The 20,843-nt window shown below is 41.1% G+C and overlaps 1 protein-coding gene across 3 annotated transcripts in view; it reads right to left on the bottom strand.

The window, feature by feature from the left end:
- Positions 1 to 8,635: 8,635 nt before the first annotated feature.
- Ccdc169 (coiled-coil domain containing 169) overlaps positions 8,636 to 20,843 on the bottom strand; it is a 31,629-nt gene continuing 19,421 nt past the window's right edge. Inside the window, exons 7-8 of one of the 3 annotated variants that reach the window (XM_034501416.2) lie at positions 16,855 to 16,931; positions 8,636 to 8,929 (exon numbers count right to left, since the gene is read on the bottom strand). In XM_034501416.2, coding sequence (XP_034357307.2) covers positions 8,830 to 8,929; positions 16,855 to 16,931 — 177 coding nt within the window. In that variant the 3' untranslated portion in view covers positions 8,636 to 8,829. Of the gene's footprint in view, positions 8,930 to 16,844; positions 16,932 to 20,843 lie in introns of all 3 variants that reach the window. The other 2 variants (XM_034501417.2, XM_076932402.1) reach the window with 2 other exon arrangements.

Genomic DNA, 20,843 nt, shown 5'->3' with positions numbered 1-20,843 from the left:
TTGAACAGTAAGTTTCCAGGAGTGAGGAACGACAACTGAATCTAGAATGATTAGCTCAGACATAGTTAGTTTGAATGAAACATGGCCCTAAGATTATGTGAAAGTGGTTCCAAGGTTAGGGAAAGTAACTTTCATTTTCATCTGTCTATCTATCTATCCATTCATCCATCCATCTATCCATCCATTCATTTATTTATTTGTACCTAGAGTGTGAAAGTCCAAAATTAAAAGTATCAACCTAGATAATTTAATTTTCAGCATCTTAAAAGAAAGCTTAATTTTTAAATGTATATATATTTAGTGTTTTACAGTGAATCTCCCTGAAGGGGATTTTTTTGAACAGGCCCCTCTCCTGCCTGAAAATATATATATATATATTCAATTAATTATACATTTATAGATAATATATACATTGTATATGATATATTTAAAACAACGTTATACCACTTTTGCAATAGGCATGACTACCATAACTTCACTAACCATCAAATTCCATTGTAGAATTATAAACAGAAATGTTTCTGTAATTTTCACACTTCTGATTCAGTTCTTGTCTCCTTCCATCTTCTCTAGCAGTTCAACAAAGAGTAGCCAGGACCATGCTTAAATTGGAAGCCAGAATATGAACTCTTAGTCTTATAGCCACCACTGAAAATGTTCCAGGTCCTCTACCTTGTCCAGTAAGATGCTCTCGTCCCTCTGACTCTGTGTTTGCTGTTATTACCTCTCACTCTCTGGTCATGATGTCTTCTTCTTGTTCTTTCTTTCCACAGTTTTCTACTTAGTAGTTCTCTGCTGTGGAGGTGCCTCCTGGGATGCTCCTATCAGAATGCAGCCCCTTACTCTATTTTTCTGTGCATTGTTTACCCTGATGTAAATAGCACATCTTCTTCTTTTTCTCATCTCTAGAAAAAAAGACCTAGAAAAATTCTGACTCAGAGCTGGCATTAAAATATTTGAATCGAAGAACGTATTATGGAGCTGGAAAGAAGGCTTAGCAGTTAAGAGCATTAACTGTTCTTACAGAGGACCATGTTCAGTTCCTAGAACCCCCATGGCAGCGCATGACCATCTGTAACTCCAGCTCCAGGGAATCTAATGCTTTCCTCTAGCTTTCCAGGATGTCTACATGCACATGGTGCACGCACACATACACACACACTACTCAACACCCACACACACACTACACAACACCCACACACATCTCTCTCACACACACAATCACAAGCACATAACTGTCTCACAGAATACATATAAAAATAAATATATTTTATGAAAGAGACAAATTAAGGACACTCAGTAGTTGATTGGCAACAGTGAACTTCGTTCATGTCTTTAGAGCTATGAGTTTATTGATGCCACCCGTTGTATAAGGAGGCAAAAAAGATACAGTTTGTTGGAAAGGAAAAACTGCGTAACCAAAATGAGTTCATTATCAAAGTGAATGCGCTGTCTTCACATGGACAGTATCACAGAGAGGGAAAGGCAGGTTTTAATCTTGACCTTCCATACTTAAAAGTCTGCAAGAGCTCTGCTTATAAACTTTGGTCTCTTCCTCAGTGTGACAGCAGAGCCCGATCTATCCTCCCCCATCACAATTGAGACTCAGGGTTTATTTTACTCAGGGTTGACTTTCAAGTCACCAAATTAGTCTTTTTCCTTAACTGTGTCCCAGAATCCCCACAGTGGTTTTCCAGTACAGGATCCACACAACTGGGCTGGAGGAATTTCTTTGATGCTGTGGTGAGCTCTCTCAGATCCAGAGAAGAGCCCGTCTGCCCTCTCTGGACCAGTTCATTGACTTGGGAACTGTATTGGACATTTCCTCCAAGCCTCCTCAGCTAACGGCTAATTTGCTAGCCATTCTCACTTCTGCCTGAATGTTTCCTGCATCCGAGAGGCCAGACAGTCTCTTGCTTGCATGTCTTCTTCCTGCTTCTTGCTCAGTTCTTAACTTGGCAGTGTATTTCTAACAGCCGAACTCTCCAAGTTCACTATGCTTAGCTGTGAGCATTTTGATATGCAATGGCTCTTTCTTTTGTGGATAATCAGGGAAAACAAGAAAAATCACAATGTATCCCTAATTCCCTCTGCTGGCCACAACACATGTCTCCCTTAAAATTAATCTGCTGAAATCCTAGCTCTGAAATGATGGTAGTAAGAGGTGAGGTCTTTATGTGGTCATTGTGTCGTGAAGAAGGAGCCTCATTAATTACATTAGTGTCCTGATGAAAAAGAGGCCTGATGAAAAAGTGGTTCCCTGACCTCTCAAGGCAGTGAATGCACAATGAGAAGATACTGTCTATAGAGTTGGAATCAGATCATCCCTAGTCCACTGAATCTTCCCACACTCTGATCTTACACTTGGCAGCTTCCAAACTGGTAGAAATAAAATTCTGTTTTTTTTTTTTCCTAAGCCAGCCTGTGGCATTTTGTTATAACAACTCAGTAGGAATCCTCTTATCTCTCTGCTCAACATTGACAACTACTTTTAGCTCATACGGCAGACTGTTTTACCAGAATTCATATCCCAGTAACTAGTCAGTTGATAATAAATACATGCCCCCACCATGGCTTAAGGAGTATTTCCCTAGGTAGCAAAAAAAAAAAAAAAAAACATCACACAGGAATTGGTTATGCCCAGCGGTAGACTGTAATAGGTCTTGACAGCTTTCCTATTAACTAATATACTAACATTCAAAAGCAGGAATTGGTTGTAGCAAATGTACCTCGTTTTAAACCTCAGTGCCTTGTAAAAGAATATAGAGCTAAACAGAAGTGATAGGAAAGCCAAGGCTGAGGCTGTGTCACACCCAGAGCGGTCCCCACTCCCCGGCCACAACCATGCCACTGAGACATTAGAATCAGCAGATTCCTCAGAGCTTCTGTGGCTGTGCTGCCTGAGAAAACAGTCACAAAGGGACTGGTTTTCCTTTAGCTACAGTGACAGCTGGCCTAAGCTAGCAGGAATTTCTGTCAGCAAAAACTCAGGCAATCTTAAAAAGAGAAATATCTTGTTTATGAATGTCGGGGATGGCGTGAAGTAGAAAAGGGGGCATCTTGTGGATAGTTGAATATATATTGACAGGAGAGAAAAGGCTCCTGAACTAACTTTTCATGTTTACTTTCATGTTTACTATGGAACTTCCATAATACCCAAGTAGTGTATGTGTGTTTGTGTATCATATGAAAATGTGTGTATGTATTGGTGCCAATGTTTTTTCTTAACAGGTTCCTCAGATATATAGGTGTGTGTGTGTGTGTGTGTGTGTGTGTGTGTGTGTGTTGTGTGTGTATTATATAATTGTTTTTTTTTTTTTTTTTTTACATCTTTGGTTGATGAAGCCCAACTTGATCATTGTATAACAGAGAAAACCTTTTGTGTAGACTTTCCAACTCTTCAAGTTAGCTGCTGCCTCAATAGAATACTGAAGCAAGCAGCATTAACTCAGCAGCTCTGGGAGACCCTAGACAGAACAGAGGTTGGAAACCTGAAGACTCCTGCTTTCCATAGAGGACTAAGTACTCCGCAGACTGTAGACCTAAGAAAAGATGTTGAGAAAAATCTTAGTAGTAAGTGTGGGGTGTAGTTGGTTGCCTTTAAAAAGCAAAATGAGTCTGGACACAGTGTGTGTGTGTGTGTGTGTGTGTGTGTGTGTGTGTGTGTGTGCATGCACATGTATGTATGAGTAAGTGTGCATGTACATGCACGGAGGCAAAGGTTGGTATTTTGTGTTCTCGTCCATCACTTCCATCATTTGTTTTGAGACAGGGTCTCTCATTGAACCTGGAGCTCAAGATTAGCCTATAGTGGCTGACCATTGAACTCTAGAGATCCTCTCATCTCTGCTTCCCCAGTGCTGTGATCACAAGGTACACCATCGTGCCCAGCTTTTTATGCGGATGTCATCAGACTCAGGTGCTCAGTCAGTTGAACCCTTCACCGACTGAGCATCTCCCCAGCCTTCTGCCACTAGGTAGGTGGAATTGTATAGTCCCAAAACCTGTAAAATCGGAAACTGTGGTTTTCTAAAGTGGCACTAAAGATACCATCTGGACACCCATGCTTGTTCAGAGAATGAGCTCTGGAAGGTGTGCATGCCGGAGGGACAGTATAGTCCTTGGCGCTCCCTTGAAATGTAAGGAAGATGGGGGAGAGAGAGCCAGAGTAAAGCAACGGTTACTGAGAAAAGGTGGACAGGAGTGTTCCTCTCAGAAAATAGGATCAGGACACAGGCAGGAAGCCTGCCAATTCCCTGGGAAGAAGGTATTCACTGTGCCTGCCTATTGGGATTCCATAAATGCCACAGATCAGTGAGGCTGGACTTTCCCCTCCCAAGTGAAGCTGCTCTGGATATGTTTTCTATCCGGTCACTGACTGTGCATTACACAACTGTTTGGGCCTGGCTAGCATTGGACTATCAATTTATAAAGCATCTGCAGCAAGTCTTAAGAGAACTTCCATTATAACATTATTAATGGAAATATAAAACCAAATTGTGGTTCTAGTTACAGTCAGAAGATTTGAAAGTAGAGTTGGATTCAACTTTTGAGTGCTAGTTGAGAATCCCTTGGCCAATCACACTACAGTCCATGGATGGCCTGACTTATCTGTGTGATTGTGAAGATCTTAGTAGATACTAATATCTACTAAAATACCCAATACCTCTAAGACTTATTAGAAATATTGCTGGGTGTAATATGAGAATAGGTTAATTGCTTTAGTTAGTAAAATTCAATTATTGGTGGCCAAACACAGAACACATACAAGTAGGGATGCTTTATTCACACAACAACCAAATTAGGAGTAGCATTGTGAACAGAATAAATGTGCTATATATGGTGATTCAGGAACCTGAGAGTCTCCCACGCTGTGGGGCTACTGCACATCAGGGCTTTCAGATTGGCTTCTTTGGAATGTGTGGTGTCAGTACTGCAGAAGCTGAAGCAGGAAGATGACCAATTTAAGGCTAGCTTAGGCATTCTAGTTTGCTTTTCTGTTGCTGTCATACACAGTACTGACCAAAAGCAATTCAGGGAGAAGAGGGTGTATTTGTTTCTTTTTTCACACAATCTTCTACCTCACATTTGAAGTGGGTGCTGAGGGCTCTGCCATCCTTCGGGCATTCAGAACTTCCTTGGCTCATCCTCTGAACACACATGGATATCAAAAGATATCTTTAGATCCCTTTTAAAAATCACTGTTATACAATTTTACAACTTTTTGGTTAATATAATTCCATCTATATAGTAGCAGGGGGCTGGGGAGATGGCTTAGTCAGTAAAGTTCTTGCCTGCCTGAAGACCTGAGCCTGATCTCCAGCATCCACATTAAAGGACATAATTTAAATGCTTGCAAGGATGGAGCTCAATCAAATTGTCAACAGCAATGTATAATGCAGGGCATTCATGAAGTTATATAATGAACAGAAAATGAGATCAGAAATGGGAGGGGGGGGTGGAACGGGGAACCAGTCATAGAAACAGAGAGAATAAAGAAAATGTAAAACAAACACATTAAACCCATTATTGTGCTTACAATACATCCAAAACCATCAGAGAAGATCAGGGCAGGGAGGAGGCACAACCAAGGATGATGATCTTGGGTGCTTTTGCGGGCCAGTCCTGGAAATGGCATTCATGTCTTACGCTTGGATTACTGGCCTGGCTGTGCACAGTGGTACATGTCTTTGGTGCCAGCACTTCAGAAGCTGAGGCAGGGATGGTAAGTTTCTGGCTAGGAGTTCTAGCTTACTTTTCTTCTGCTATGATATAACACTAACAAAAAAGTTAGGAGAGGGGAGGGTTTATTTAGTTTACATCCCGAGTCACAGGCTATCATTGAGAGAAGCCAGGGCTAAAGCCTGAAAGAGACCATGAAAGAATGCCGCTCACTGGCTTGCTCAGCTACCTTCCTTAAACAGCCCAGGACCACCCTGCCTAGGTTTGGCAATGCCCATGGTGGACTAGGCCCACCTCTACAAGTTGGCTAACCAGGAAGAGCTCTGTAGATACTCTCACAAGAAAATCTGATGGAGACTCTTCAGCTAGGGTTCTCTCTTCCTAGATATGTCCAGTTCTAAGCTACCATAACATGACACTGTCGCAAATACAAAGACAAAACCAAACAAACCTGCAACAGCCGCCAGAGAGAAGTCACCAAAGGGTATATCTGCTTGATACAGGGTCTTGCACAATTCTGCACCTGTCATATGCTCCTGAACAGTGTTTCAAAAACACTCAATCCAGTGTTTATGACCTATACACTGGTAAGCAGAGTGCCTCTCATCTATGAAACAGGAGCCTCGGGTGCATTCTTCAGAGAAAGGAGACTGTTGCTTGAGTATAAAACAATCTGGATCACACACCACTAGTTTGATCACCAAATACTTTTTTTCTTCAGAACTTGCACAGGGACAAAGCCCTGGTTCTCCCCTTTATCCAGGTGCCACTAAAAGAAATACAATGATTGAAAATACAAAATGGATTTTTAATACTTTGCATTTTAATACACTTTCTTTGCTTTAAAAATATTTTAATATCAAGTAAATGAGTTCTTCAGTTCTGGCCTTGCAAGAGTGGCAGAGCCAAATTTATCCATTCACTGTGACTAAACAGGAGGGGAGATAAAAATAGATGAAACAGTTGTTTGCAGGCAGAGAGAGATCATTGAGAAAGCAGCAAGTCCTGCTGCCCCCTAGGTTGCTCCCCTATAGCACATTAGCACATCATAGACTGCAGAGAAGGAAGTCCCACGGTAACAGGACCATTTCCCACATTACAGGAGACAGAAGCTGGTGAGAGAGGCTGATGGTGAACGCAAAGGCCTGTACAAAAACAGAACCCCAAGTCTGCACAGGATACCATGAGCCCCTGTGGGACACCAAGTCTGCACAAATTGCAAAGCAGTGAACCAGCATGTCTGCAAGCCTCAGGGCATCCAAGTGTAGGCCAGGCAGAGCTATGTGTCCTTTGTGTCACTCAGGGTATCTTTACTAGGGCCTTAGGCTAGCTATATCTTAGTAACCTCAGCTGAAGTCTGAAAGGTTAAACAGAACTGTAAGCAATTTAAATGCTCACAAGAACACTGCAATCTGCAATGTAAAATTATTAATACTCAGCACCCAATAAAAACTGAATAGATATGAAGCAGAACAGGAGACCCAAAGCCAGGAGAAGAATCAATCTCTAGAAACAAACTTGGGAGAGAAATGAAGAGAAAATAAGTAAATTAAAGCCACTAATCATGCCAATATTCCATTTTATTAATATATTTTATTCTTTAATAATTTCATACATGTATACAATGTGTTTATTCCATACACACACTTGCTTCCTCCCAATTCCCAGATCTCTTTATAATTTCCTTCCAACAGCATGTCTTTAAATATGTGTATACACAAATATATATACATACACATATAAACATATACACATATATATTCCATTGAAGCCAGTTATTGTCCATAAAAATATGGATATGGGGCCATCTACTGGATCATTCTGAACCTACCATGGACCACACCCTTAAAAGGAAGGGCTCTCCCTCTCCTAACAGCCCTCACTGTCACCAGATCCTCAGCAAGGGTAAGGCCCATGTGTCCATCTGTCACTGAAGCTGGAATGTTGGCTAGCTTGATCTTGTGTAGGTTTTGTGCAGACAACCATAGCTACTGCAAGTTCATGAGTGCAGCATTATGGTTCTATTATCTACACATACATGTACATTTTATGCATAATACATACATACATACATACATACATACACACACATAAACCCCTCAGGTGTAAAAGATATATTACATACAAAAGAAAACAAATGACATTTCTCATCAGGTACAGCTCAAAACATCACTTGCTTAAACATGCACAAGAAATGTAAATTCCAATAATTTCTCTTATTTAACTAGACAAGTAAATTATATGGATCTTTCTGACCTAGATTTATAATGACAAAAAAACATTCAAGTTACAAAACACCATAAACATGAATAAATTTCAATAATGTTCATGGGTCCTAAAAATAATTTCTTATTATCCCTCTATTTCATTCTAGTCTCCAGTATTCCAAACTCTTGCAAAGTTTGGTCCAAAGACTAGACCATTGTTGTGAGTTAGTAAATATCACAAAATGACTTTAATGCCACATACACAGTGGCAGGCCACTGGGACTGAAGAGGTTTTCTAGGACTGCAAGAAATCTTGTAAACTATACAATTTACCATAGTCATTTTATAGATGTAGGGAATAAACATGAAGTGATAGGATTTGCCCTAAATCCTCAAGGTTACCAGCAGAGGGAGACCCCAAAAACAACTCAATGCATGGCTGAAGTTGCTATAACAATATTTCCCTGAAACTTTCATATACATGTCATCTGGGATTATGCTGAAACCTTGACTGTAAAAAGCTGAACTGAGCATGATGCAATCTAAAATAATAAAAAGGTAGAGATATATATTATTTTATAATATATAAAATAATATATAATTTTAGCTAATGGTCAATTTAGAAACCAAATACAACATAACAATGCAGCCAGAGCGTATCAGAAACACTCTACTGAGAGTGCCAGGATGATGCCAACCTTCAGACTCCATTCTAAGGTATTCTAAGAACTACAAGCACATGTACTGGATATTTAGGGTCACTGGAGACACATGACTTTTATGCAGGCAGAGGAATCAGCTTTTGAAAGAGCAAGAGAAGCCACTCTTCCTCATCTATTTCCTCCCCTGAGGAATGTATTGAACATTAGCTTCCTAAACTGAAGACGCTGAATGAAGAAAAAGATGGGGAAAAAAAATAGAAGTCTGCCCAGCTCTGGAATCACGGGTTGAGTTTTGGAAGATGGTTTGATCTTGAAACCTTTTTAACTGCTCCTTTCTTGGCATTTGTTGTCTTCTGATTCATGGAATTGTGTCTTCCACTGAAATAAAATAAGCATCAATCATAATTTTTCTGTCACTGCTGTCTGCAACAAAAACAGTATATGCCACATATGGAGAACTACGGTGGACTCATCTCCTCCAGGCTGGAGTAAGGAAGTCTTCATCTGTACATGTTCTGCCTACAGCACAGTCATAGACAACCATGTCATTGTCTCACTGCAGCTATGGGACAACCACTGTCAAGGCAGGTACTCAAAAGATGAGTCTCCAGAAAGCAGCCCATCAGGTACCCAGTGGGGGATCAACTGCTACTTACCTTGAATTAAAGTCAAGAACACAGAGAGGTCAAGAAATCAAATAGGTATAATAAATAATACTAATACACTGGTTTCTGTTCTTAGATCCTATGGAATCTTCTCTTGCTGGCTTATCCAGCTTTGTGCAGGTGACTTCTTTGTGTTCTTCTATGAGATAGAAGAGGCTGCTTCAGCTCCTGTGCTTTTCAAATATATCTTAGAGAGTGGTCTCAGCAAAAACAACCAAGTAAAGACCTGTCATTTTACTCCTGAGCAAGGAAAAACTTCCTCTCCCCCATAAAAGCAAAGAGAAGTTGGCAAAAAAAAAAAAAAAAAGTTTCAAAGCGAGTGGTTTAGAACTCTAGAAATCAAAAATCTGTAGCAGTTCTCAAGAATGTATAAAACAAAGAAAATAAGTTGGGGACTTGGTGAGAACACTGAGTTGTGTGGAATTTAGTTTCCCCTAGCCCTACACCTGCCCCTTACCTCCAAAAAAATCAACAGCCCATAGCTATGGTAAAACCAGGAGCCAACACACACTACAGGAGCCGTCAATCACTGACTGCAAAGCTCTTCTTCTTTGGCCTTCTCTGGACATGGTCCAGCATGAACACTTCTCTTGGAGAATTTGCTGGAACAAATTGAAGCCATCATTTAATTTCATGGCTACTATTATTTAAAACTAAGCTAACCAGGGAAGTTAAAAGGCTGGGGGTAGGTATTAATAAACTCCAGCACCAGTCTTGGGATCTGGAACGCCATACTCTGTTGTAGCTATACATGCCTAGACTCATGTGTGTCTTGACTTGAGAAGGACATACGCTCTCACCTCTGCCAAAAATTTAGGTGTTGCAAGAGCAGAAATGAGGGCAAAAGCAGAGTTGAGGTTTTTCATGGCTGAGTGTGGAGAGCCTATCCACACACATATGCTATGTCCCCCTGGAAGGAAGAGGTTTATTGATTCCAAGTACCTTGAATGTTTCTGTCAATCCTAAGGTAACCACTTTGCCAACTTGGCACAGTATGTAATAACCACTCATAACAAAGAATACCAACTTCACAGAATGAATTTTAAGATGGCACCACATAATAGCAGCCTTCAGCTGGAGGAAAAGGAGTATCTGAGATACAGAATAGCTATGTGATATTATACAAAATGCCCAGTTTTGATATAATGGATAACCAAAAAATGCAGACAAAATATAACTCTAGTGAAAAAGGGATGGAACTGTCAATAAGACCTCAGTTTAAAACATGAAATGCTGAAATAGCCATAGTTAAAAATCAACACCAAAACAAAAACAAACAAACAAACCAAAGACAGTACTTTAAGAAATGGCAATAAGAATTTATTTTCTTCATAGAAACCCAGCAGCAAATGGGATCACGAGAAATTAAAAAGCTTTTGTGTGGCAAGGAGACAAGGAGGGGGGGTGGAGAACACAGAATGGAGAAAGTTCTGGCCCATTATATGTCAGATGGGGCAGTAATATCTGGAGTATGCAGAGGAATGTAAATATTCACCTCCCAAGCCCCAAAACTTCCAGTCAAGACGTGGGCAGTGAACTGAACTGGAGATGGTTCTGAAGTATAAAAATGGGGAAACAAGCATTGAAAGGGTGTCCAACATCCTTATCCATTAGAGAAACACAAATGACCTTGAGATCCATCTCACCCAAGCAGGAAAACTAATGACAGCAAATGTTAATGAGGACGTGGGGAAAGACAACCTTAGTCTGTGGTTGAGTTATCAAGCAGTACAGGCACTGTGGAAAACGATATGGTTGTTTCTCTAAAAACTAAAAATAGAATTGCCCTATGACTCTGCTTCTGATACATAAGCAAAGGACTCGAGCCCTGTGACAGAGATACGTGTGCTCCCGTGTTCACAGTCGCCCTGTCCGCAGCAGCAAGATTAAGGAGTCAGCCTAGGTGTGCATCATCAGATGAACGGTGAAAATGTGGCACAGACACACAATGAAAATGTAATCTGCCATGAGGAGAAATGAAAACGGAAACATACTAAAGCGAGGTAATTCAGGACCAGAAGACAAGTACCACGTGCTGCTTCTCATCTGTGGATCTCAGCTTCCAAGTTTTATGTTCATTTACCTGGAAGTGAGTGTGTATGCTAGGAAACTAGACAGAGCTCCTTCAGGGGGAAGATGTTTTTATGAAGAGGAATGGAAGGGTGTGAAAGTGGAAAGGGGCATCCTGAGGTTAGAAGAATACAACAGGAATGCAGAGAGATGGGAGAGAGGAGTAGATGGGACCAGAGGGACCACTCAAACCTAAGTATATATGAAAATGCCACAAAGAAGCACGTTACTTTGTATTCAAATAAATAAATAGCATGTTTAAAACATTGTCAGGAGTAACTATAGCAACACTATTCACATTATCAGAAATGTATAAATAATTCAAATCCCCATCAACTGATGATTGGATAACCGATGGTCTAGAAAAACCTGGAATGCTAGCTAAATCGACACAGTAAATCTGGCTGTGTGGATGACCTTGAGAACAGAAGCTAGACATGTGGATGGCACTCTGCATGTGACACACTAGTAGGGAAAAAACTCTACATAAACAGATTAGTGAGCACCAGGAGCCAGACGGTAAGACTACGAATAGACATGACCTTCTATGGGAGTTGGAGGAGGCTGTTCTAGAATCAGTGGTGAAGGCTACTCAACCTGGAGAATACATTAAGACCACCATTCAGCTTTAGTGTGTGTGACAGCAGATGCTCCAGTTGTATATGGGTGTGTATGTGGAAACCATACAGGTAACCATATTGCTCAGCTGAGCTCAACAAGGTTCAGAAACCACTTTATATGTGAGTTTTACATGAATGATACTAGTGTGTTACATAATGGTTGTTTTCGTGCTCAAATTATTGTTCATATTTATTTTTCTCTCTTTACAAAAGGATGGTTTCTGATTTTGCTTACTCTTTATAGTTACTAATGTGCTACACATTGGAAAGGAAGGAAATTTGAGAATATTTATCGAGTTAGAAGGTTTTTTTGAAACCTTCTAAGTCTTCTACCAACCATCCAATACACTCTCATATTACAAGGGGGTAAACTGAGTCTGGGAGTGACTACTCATATAAAGCCACATTGGCTCATTTGATTGGAGAAAATTGATTTTCTGACTGCTTCGAATGCAGAGCAAAATTTTATTGATCACCATGCTTCTTGCATTTTTAAAAGGATAATACTGAATATACTGTTATTTTGACTTGGAGAATTCCACAGGCTAGCTTATGATAGAATTTTTCTTCATTTATTACTCTCATTAAAATAATATGAAACTGTACAATTCATAGACAATACTAAAAATGAATAAACACAAATCATCCATACCACCATCAAATTATTTTTACATTACACCTTCTATTTACTATCATAAACCTTTTTTCTACATCAGTTATATAGTCTAGCATCTGCATTCTAGGCTCTTCTAGAATTGACTAGAACTTCTTTTTGTTGTTGTTCGGTTTTTTTTTTTTTTTTTTTTGGTTTTTTTTTCTTTTATTGGATACTTGATTTACATTTCAAATGTTATCCCTTTTCCCAGTTTCCCCCCAGAAACCCCCTATCCTATCTCCCCTCCCTGATTACAACTTCTTAATCCTGTCACAGTTTATTGAATTAATTTCTTAAGGCTGCAGATGTTGGCTGTATATCTGCTTCTTGCCTCAAAAATAAGCTCCCAGTCTGTCCCTCAAGAAGTCACAATTAATTTCCCAAGGGTGCTTTTATTCTGGAGTATGAAGGACAGCTCTGTCTTCCTCAAAGGCCTTCCATTACTATATAAAACTTTCATCAACAAAGCAAAGAGGAGGCTGCATAGCAAAGAACAAAAAACGTCACCGTTGGTTCTTTGATGAGCTGTTGCTGTGTATCCATCACTGTTTGAGGTCCTTACTTGCAAAGTCCATAATTCACAGTTAATATATTCCATGGCCCATGGTCCAAATCTACCTCTCAGCTTTGTAGAATTTAGGGGCTAGTTCTAAACCTATTTCTATAAAGCATCTCCCTTAATCATCTTAGCAATTCTTTATAAACAGTATGTGCAAGGAACTTTAGAATAGATCTTCCATGGAGATGGAGATAACCTATTTATTTACAGTCACAATTTCATGGAGTCGGAGTATAATTGGTGCTATTCAACTGGGAAGAGTCATTTTTTATCAGTGTTTTAAACGCAATTTCTTTTAAATGGGTTTCTTCCGGTACTCTGATTCATCTTGAGTGTTGAACAGTATCACAAGCCAGTGTTTGAATATTGGTACTGCTAATATGGATGTTGCCTGTCACTCAAAGATCTCTCTGTTAAACATGGCCCCTGGCAGTATTAATGGGAGGGAGGCTATGGGATCTGCAGGAGGCTGGGTCTGATGGGAAGCCTTGAGGTCACTGGAAACATATCTTTGAAGCCATCAATGAGACCCAGCCCCTCCTTCTTCACCTTTCTCCCTGCCTTGAGTGTGGCAGTTTTGTTCTGCCTTATACCAGCAACCAATCAGCGTGCAGCTTGACACTGGCACAGCACAGTGAGGGCAATCAAGCATAGAGAAGACCCTTTTAAACTAAAGCTAAAGTAAAAAATAGTAAGTGATTGTGTTAGCCTCTGTGTTACAGATACATGTTGATGAGCACATATGAGTCAACCAGATCAGACATTATGGCTGTAGCTCTTGAGTTTTAAAAATATCATGCAAAACATGACATGTCCGAAAGGGTGCATACCATAAACTCACAGTTCCATAAGGTACTGTAAAGTTAAAATTCCAGGAACTATTCCCCAGGCTTATCAATAAGCCTACTGTCTGTCATCTTACTGGAAGGCTCTTCTGTACTTCATGGTTCCCAGCCCCATTTGTAAGGACCATCCTGTGTTGCTATGCCAGATTATGTCAGCCTCCTTTAAACTTTATGTGAATGGAAGCACATTTACATATTTCCTTATAGAAGACTATGAGAATTTTCTAAATGTTGTATAAAAGGTATTTATTACTATTACCTATATCGTATATATGCATAGATACTAGAAATATCCATTTCCTACTGATGAACATTTCAGGGTTGTTTTTTTATTCACTTTCGACTATCATGGATAAAGCATCTGTGACATCCATGCACAGGTCCTATGGTGTAAAGGCTCTATTGTATTGAGAAGTAGAATTGTTGAAAACGGAGTAGGTATATGGGCAGCTATATAAGTGAATGTTAAGCACCATTCCCAAGCATCTAAATCCACACTCCACCAGCTCCCACTGCACTGTTGTGAGTGTGACTCACAATGGCTGCAGGTGAGGCGTGGTGCTAACTCTTCCTCCTTAGCTCAGCACCACTTGGGTCAGTCAATGCTGCTGTGAGGTGCTTAGTACCAGTGTTAGTTATGACTCAAATTGGAACAATCGACAAAAGAAGGGTATCAAAATTCCGTGGCCAGGTCAGTAACTCAGAATATTTTAAGGCACTCTCCACTACTTATACTACTTAAATGTATTCAAATACCTAATCAGGAAGACAGAGATGTTTCTGTTGGGTGAGGTCTGAGTTAGTTTCAGACAGTGAAGGCCATATTAGTTCAGCTGCTTGACCATGCATCAGCTCACTAATCCATTCAAGGATTATTAAGTAGCAATCTATGGTGGACAGTCTCTCCACATTCAGATTCGTCAGAGACAGAATGGATCTGGGTAGAATGGGCAGTTCTGAAGGTCCTGAGGCAGCTGAGTGAGTGAAAGCCCCAGCCTACGGCATCCATCTCCTATATAGCACCTCAGGCACAGCTCAGACCTATGGCCCAGAGGCCCTAGGCAAGCAGATGGAGGCATGGTGTATGGCCATTTCTCCATAAGGAGACAGGGGGCAGGGGGCTGGTACCTTGGTCATAATCCTTGGATAGCCTCAGTCAAATATGATGAGATCCTGCAGGAAGTAGGCACCTAGCTATGGTGACGGTGATTTCAGGGTTTATTCTGAGACAGCCAACCTCAAGAGTATTCAGTGAAAATCTAGATTGTCTTCAGAATCAGGATGGGAATGTTTATGGATATGTGTATTAATGTAATGTGAATACAACCTTAGTTGAATTTCCAAAGTGCCTCTTCACTATCAAAGCAAAGTTCAAATAAGTAGTAGTGTATTTTAAAAATAGGATTGGATTAGGCTATAGATAAAATAGAAGGTGGCTGTAAAGGCTGCTGTGCAGAGAGGAACTAAGACAGTAGCTCAGGATTACTGTCCTCGGGAAAGCCTGCACACGAGGCTCCTAGTGGCAACAGTTCCCTGTGAGAAGAATATCACCCTGTGCGTATACCATCACAGAATCTGTGTATGTTCTTGGAATCTGAGATGTTAGTAGGAGTTAGGTAGATATGTGACTCTGGCCAACAGAAACATTAGGTGTTACAGCCAGTGAGCCTCCCCGGGAGATCAAAACCTAATGTGCTGTCAGCTTGCTGCTGTAACTCACTCTTGGAGGGACTAAGTATGTCAGCAGAACTCTGCCTAGACAGGACCTGACAAGGTGCCACCTAGTCCTCACAAACTTGACTCCAGGACCTTTTCCCTTGTGGATTTCAATGGGATCTTTTCTCTGTGATACATCATAGCACAAGTGTACATATGCCCTGTGTTCTGGACGCTACCATTGAGTCTCTTACCATGGAGATGTTCCTGCGAATCTTAGATACAGTGGTTTGATTCTTTCTTTTTCCATGGAGGCCCTTTGTCAAATTTTAATATTTAAGCTACACTATAATTCTATGATGAATATGTGTAGAGATAATAATTGCAATTTAAATAAGTAATGACTATTAGTGGAAAATATGCTTTGGTCCACATAGCTGAGAATTGGGCTCCACCATTAATCTTTACCAAAGAAACCTGTCATAGTACATATCCTTTAAGGACTTCTCATCTTGACTAAAGTTAGACAGGTTTGATTTAGAACTAATTTACAACTTGGTTCAATTTTTTTTCAGTATTATATGTGAATATCCTTATCATATAGACAGGATCAGGTGATTCCATATTTTCTATAGGACCTGGAAGTATATAAAACCTCAGAAATACCTAAAAGTTCCTTCATTCTTCAGCATAAAGTAGCTTTGTTTACATGGGATCCGTAGTTTAAACTGTACCATATCCATAGCAACAAACATGTTTCTCCACTGAAAAGGTGCAGACATGTCAGCTGTGCCCACTGTGTTGTTAGCAGTGTCCTTTTAACTATGCCTGGTTCTCTGTTGCTTTAGTTTAATATGTCACCTCCTTTGGAGACTAACGGTGCTTCTGGGAGCTCCAATCCCATGCATATGGCTTATAAGGCCATTAGATTCTCTGGAGTCTCTTCCCATGTGCTGTTTTCTTGTTGTTGTTGTTGTTTGTTTCTTGTTTCGAGACAGGGTTTCTCTGTGTAGCCCTGGCCGTCCTGGAACTCACTCTGTAGACCAGGCTGGCCTCAAACTCAGAAATCCGCCTGCCTCTGCCTCCCACCACTGCCAAGCCCCATGTGCTGTTTTATACATTGCTATAAAATCTCGAATCTCAGCTTCCAAAATACAACAGACATCTTGTTGCGCAAGTGCCACGGGAGGGTGAGTATAATTAACTAGCAAGGGGAGATCTACCTAGACGTACGTTTTCACCGGACTCTCCTTCATTCTAGGCAGCGGGTCCATCTGTTGCCTCTTAGATACTTGACTTAAGCCAGAAATCTGAAACACACACACACAAAACAATATAGTTACCTTTTACTTCCCAACTGATTTCTGGGTTAAAAGAGTCAATTTTCTGTCGATCTCTTTCACAAACATGTTTCTTACTAGTATATGAAGGAGCAGCTAACAGTGACAGGAAGTTCAGCCATTTTCTAATCAAGCCCTTTCTTGGCACCATAGTCCACAAAACTTCTAAATTAAATATGGTGAAAACCATGAAAGCCAATCCCCCATGTGGTGTGGACCACTAGGAATTTTTGTAACAGACATTAAACACACATAAAACACATATCCTACCAGCAAGGCAGTAAAGGCAAAGACCAGTATACATGGTAGGAAAGCAGAAAGGGAAGACAGTATTTTCATTGTATTTATTTCATGATTTTTCCAGGGTAGGCAAATGGATGTCTCAATCAATTCAAGAACTTTGGAGGCTGATCAACTTCAAGATGGCTACTGAAGCCATGAGTGACAAGATGGCTACTAAAGCCATGAGTGGATGAGTCCCTCACTCAAGAGCAACACCCGAGAGAAGAAAGATGGTGGTATAAGCAGTAGGCTACAGTATCTGAGGAACACCATTAACAGTAGGGAACCCACCTAATGCTGTCGGTGAAGATCTGTCAGTGAGTCACAGCAGCAGCCTAACCTAGGTTTAGTGAGAGGCCCTGCCATGAGTGGATAAGAGTTGGACACTTGTCCTCCCTCTTCTGGCATCTATGCGTGCCCATATACTCTCTTGGTGTATATACCACACCTGAGAGCAGATTTGACCCACACACAACACACTCTTATCCAAAGAATATCAAAAGAATTTAGAATTAGTGGACAGTCCAACAGCCTCTTATCTGTAAACCCAAAGCATTTATACTTAACATTCTCATGCCCTTCGATAAAATTCTGTTATTTGGAACAGACAGTACAACTTAAATTTATCAGGCCTTATAACATGCTCAGAAGTCAGCCCTGCTTTGCTCTTTAATAACTCTTTGTGTCCATGAGTGGTTACAAAGCAGGACCTCTACACACAGTGTGTAAATGAGGACTTGTGGAGGGCGAGTGGGTTTCAGTCCAAACACACCCACTTTAGTTGTGAAACGACAAGTTAGACATTAACAGACTTGGAAGACACAGGGGCTGCACCCTCCCTCACAGTCCACAACTTTAAACCAAGAACTAAAACAAACTTTAGTTACTGGCTAGAAAAGAAACCCAAGTCACATCTTTGACCTTGGAAGGAGACGGACACTGAGCTGCATGGAGGGTCACAAATGGAAACCTTTTAAGCCCGGCTGAAGGAGTCCTAAACCTTTATGGGATTACATATAGCAGGAGGCTTTCTGATCAAGAACAGAGACACACCACCGATTCCTCATCTAAGCAAATATCCAAGCAGGCCTGTCAATCACCTGGACAGGACAAAGTCCCTCAGGAGAAGCTGCTTGTTCTAGAGATCTTAGAAAATAGTATAATGGCTGCCTATCGTGTTGGCCAGGCCAGGGGTCTCCTTGGCCTTTGTCTGCTCACACTGCTGGAGAGCACATTTACTCTGCAATAAGCCATGTCTGTTTTCTACACTGCTGGCTGTATCTGTCTAAATTCTTCCCATAGGGATCACAGGAAAGGAGACAAGGCAGGCAGAGACTGAGTCAGGTGACAAACAGTGAATGGAAAAGGAAACAGTCAGAAGAGCATTACAGAAGCATCTGCCACGGACTGAGCAAACACAGATCAATTTTCTATTCATTCAGTGTGGAAGAACAAAACTCACCCATTAACCTTCCCAGGCGCCGTAGTTTGTGCACGGCCAGAACCACCTTTGATGATAAAGATTAACAATTCGCTCTAGAGTGAAATCCTCATTAACATTTATACCAGGACAGGATTAATGCCTTCCTGGAAAGCTGTTGGCTTTGATTGAGCATTTGATGACTCTGCACACTTAGCAAGATTAATCCACCTAAGTGGAATCTTTTTAGATAAAGGTAAATGGATGTTTCAGGGGCAAAAGACGTCGACTTTTCACCTTAGACAAAATCTTCAAGGGCGTTTTACATGAATAAACCTTTCCTAACAATTTGCTTTTTATTGTTGGTTGTATAAATGCTTCATTTAAATACTGACTGACACTCTGCATAGTAGACGGTAAAGCAACAAGAAGAGTCAAGCACCCAGTCTGACCTCCACAGGGACATAGAGTTGTGTCAGGCAAACACATTTGTTCGCTATAAGAATCCAGAAAGCCAGCAGAAATCTCATCGCAGAGCGAGAACATCCGAAGACCAGGAAGGAATGGGGAGATAGCATCTCCCAGTCACTGGACTTTAGAGCCTCTGGTGCATCAGACATTTCATCCTACACTTCAAACTCAGAGCTCTCTCAATACTCCCAGACCTGGAAACTGATGATATTATATCTTTCCTCAGGGGAGGCAAAGAAGGTGAGGACCAGAACGGTCACAGCAACTAGGGGCTGGGAGATGTCTCAGCGGCTAAGAACATATAAGAACATACAGCTGGCAAGCATGAGGGCTTCCTTCAAGTTCCCAGAATTCGAGTAAAAAGCCAGGTAGCTTGTGTGGACCTGCAACTGTAGCAGGAAGGAGACCCACAGATCCCAAGAGTTTATCAGCTAGTCAACCTAACTGAAATGGTGAGCTTCCAGCTTAAGGGAAGAATGTTTCAGGGCAACAAGGGAGGGAGCAATGGAAGACAGCAAGCAGTCTGGCACACACACACACACACACACACACACACACACACACACGCACACGCACACACGTGCACACTCACTTTTTAAGAAGCTAACACAGCAAGTAAATGAAGATCTGGATCCAAATCTAGAGTCCGTCTGGCTTCATGGTCTGTGGTCTTTCCATCAAGTCAAGGCCTCATGGAGAAGACAGTGTTCACAAGAGACCTCCAGATGGAGTGGAACAGGCTCGGATGAGAAACAGTGTGTTCTAAGCACAATGTGGAGGTAGAGGATAGGCAGGAGGGAGCCTGTGTTGCAGGTGCAAGCCTTGCTTCCCAGCCATTGCCAAGGTCAAGGACGGTGGCATTGATTGTGAGCATAGGACAAGAGATGGCATGGACTGTCCCATTTTGTTTCATTCCCTACCATCCTTGTTGAGCCCCAAGCATCCCTTTGCCACTGTAACCCTAATTTTCATTCCCAAATTCTACCATACTTGCCCTCTGGGCTCCAAATCCTCATACCTAGGGCCTTGTCTGAATTGTTTCCTACAGCATCCTCAATGCTCCGTATCACTATAACGGATGTTCCAGCCTGCCCCTGGGTCCCTCACATCCCTGCCTGCCTAGCTGCACTCTCCTTCTGGCTCCCTTGACTTCACCACTGATGCTCTTCAGAACTATGTCCTGAACTGTCTTCTCTTTTCATCTTACATGTGGATGTGGTCCCTGCTCTATCTCATTCCCTCACATGTCTGCAATTACTCTCTGTGTGCCAATATTTTCTAAATGTCTCTTCCTAATCTAGAACATTGTCCTGATCATTTAAATATCCACCCGATAACTAGATACTTGTTTGGATAATAATCATTGAAAACTGAACTCATATCCTAATCTTAAAATGTGTATCGAAATAAAGTTATATAAATTAAATATGCATGTAAGCATCAAATATCAACGTTTATACGTGCTAAATAATGAATGTGGTGGGTGTTATAAAACATTAGGGTGAAGACAATCTTCTAAACCACATGGTAACATAAGTCACGGAGCCGTGATGTAAAGCACAGCCTCTGTAATATCACCAATGAAACTGAAAACCAGATGGACCCTGTCAAGGGTCAGGAACACTTGTATTGATCACTTTCTTCAGGAACACTTGTATTGATCACTTTCTTCTCACAGCCATGCTTGCTGTGTAGCTCAGACCCCCCAC

Source organism: Arvicanthis niloticus, chromosome 4 (genome assembly GCF_011762505.2).
Source record: "Arvicanthis niloticus isolate mArvNil1 chromosome 4, mArvNil1.pat.X, whole genome shotgun sequence".
In the NCBI taxonomy this organism is placed as follows: Eukaryota; Metazoa; Chordata; class Mammalia; order Rodentia; family Muridae; genus Arvicanthis; species Arvicanthis niloticus.
The sequence above is the reverse complement of the archived record's forward strand: the minus strand, read 5'-3'. Positions and strand labels throughout refer to the sequence as shown.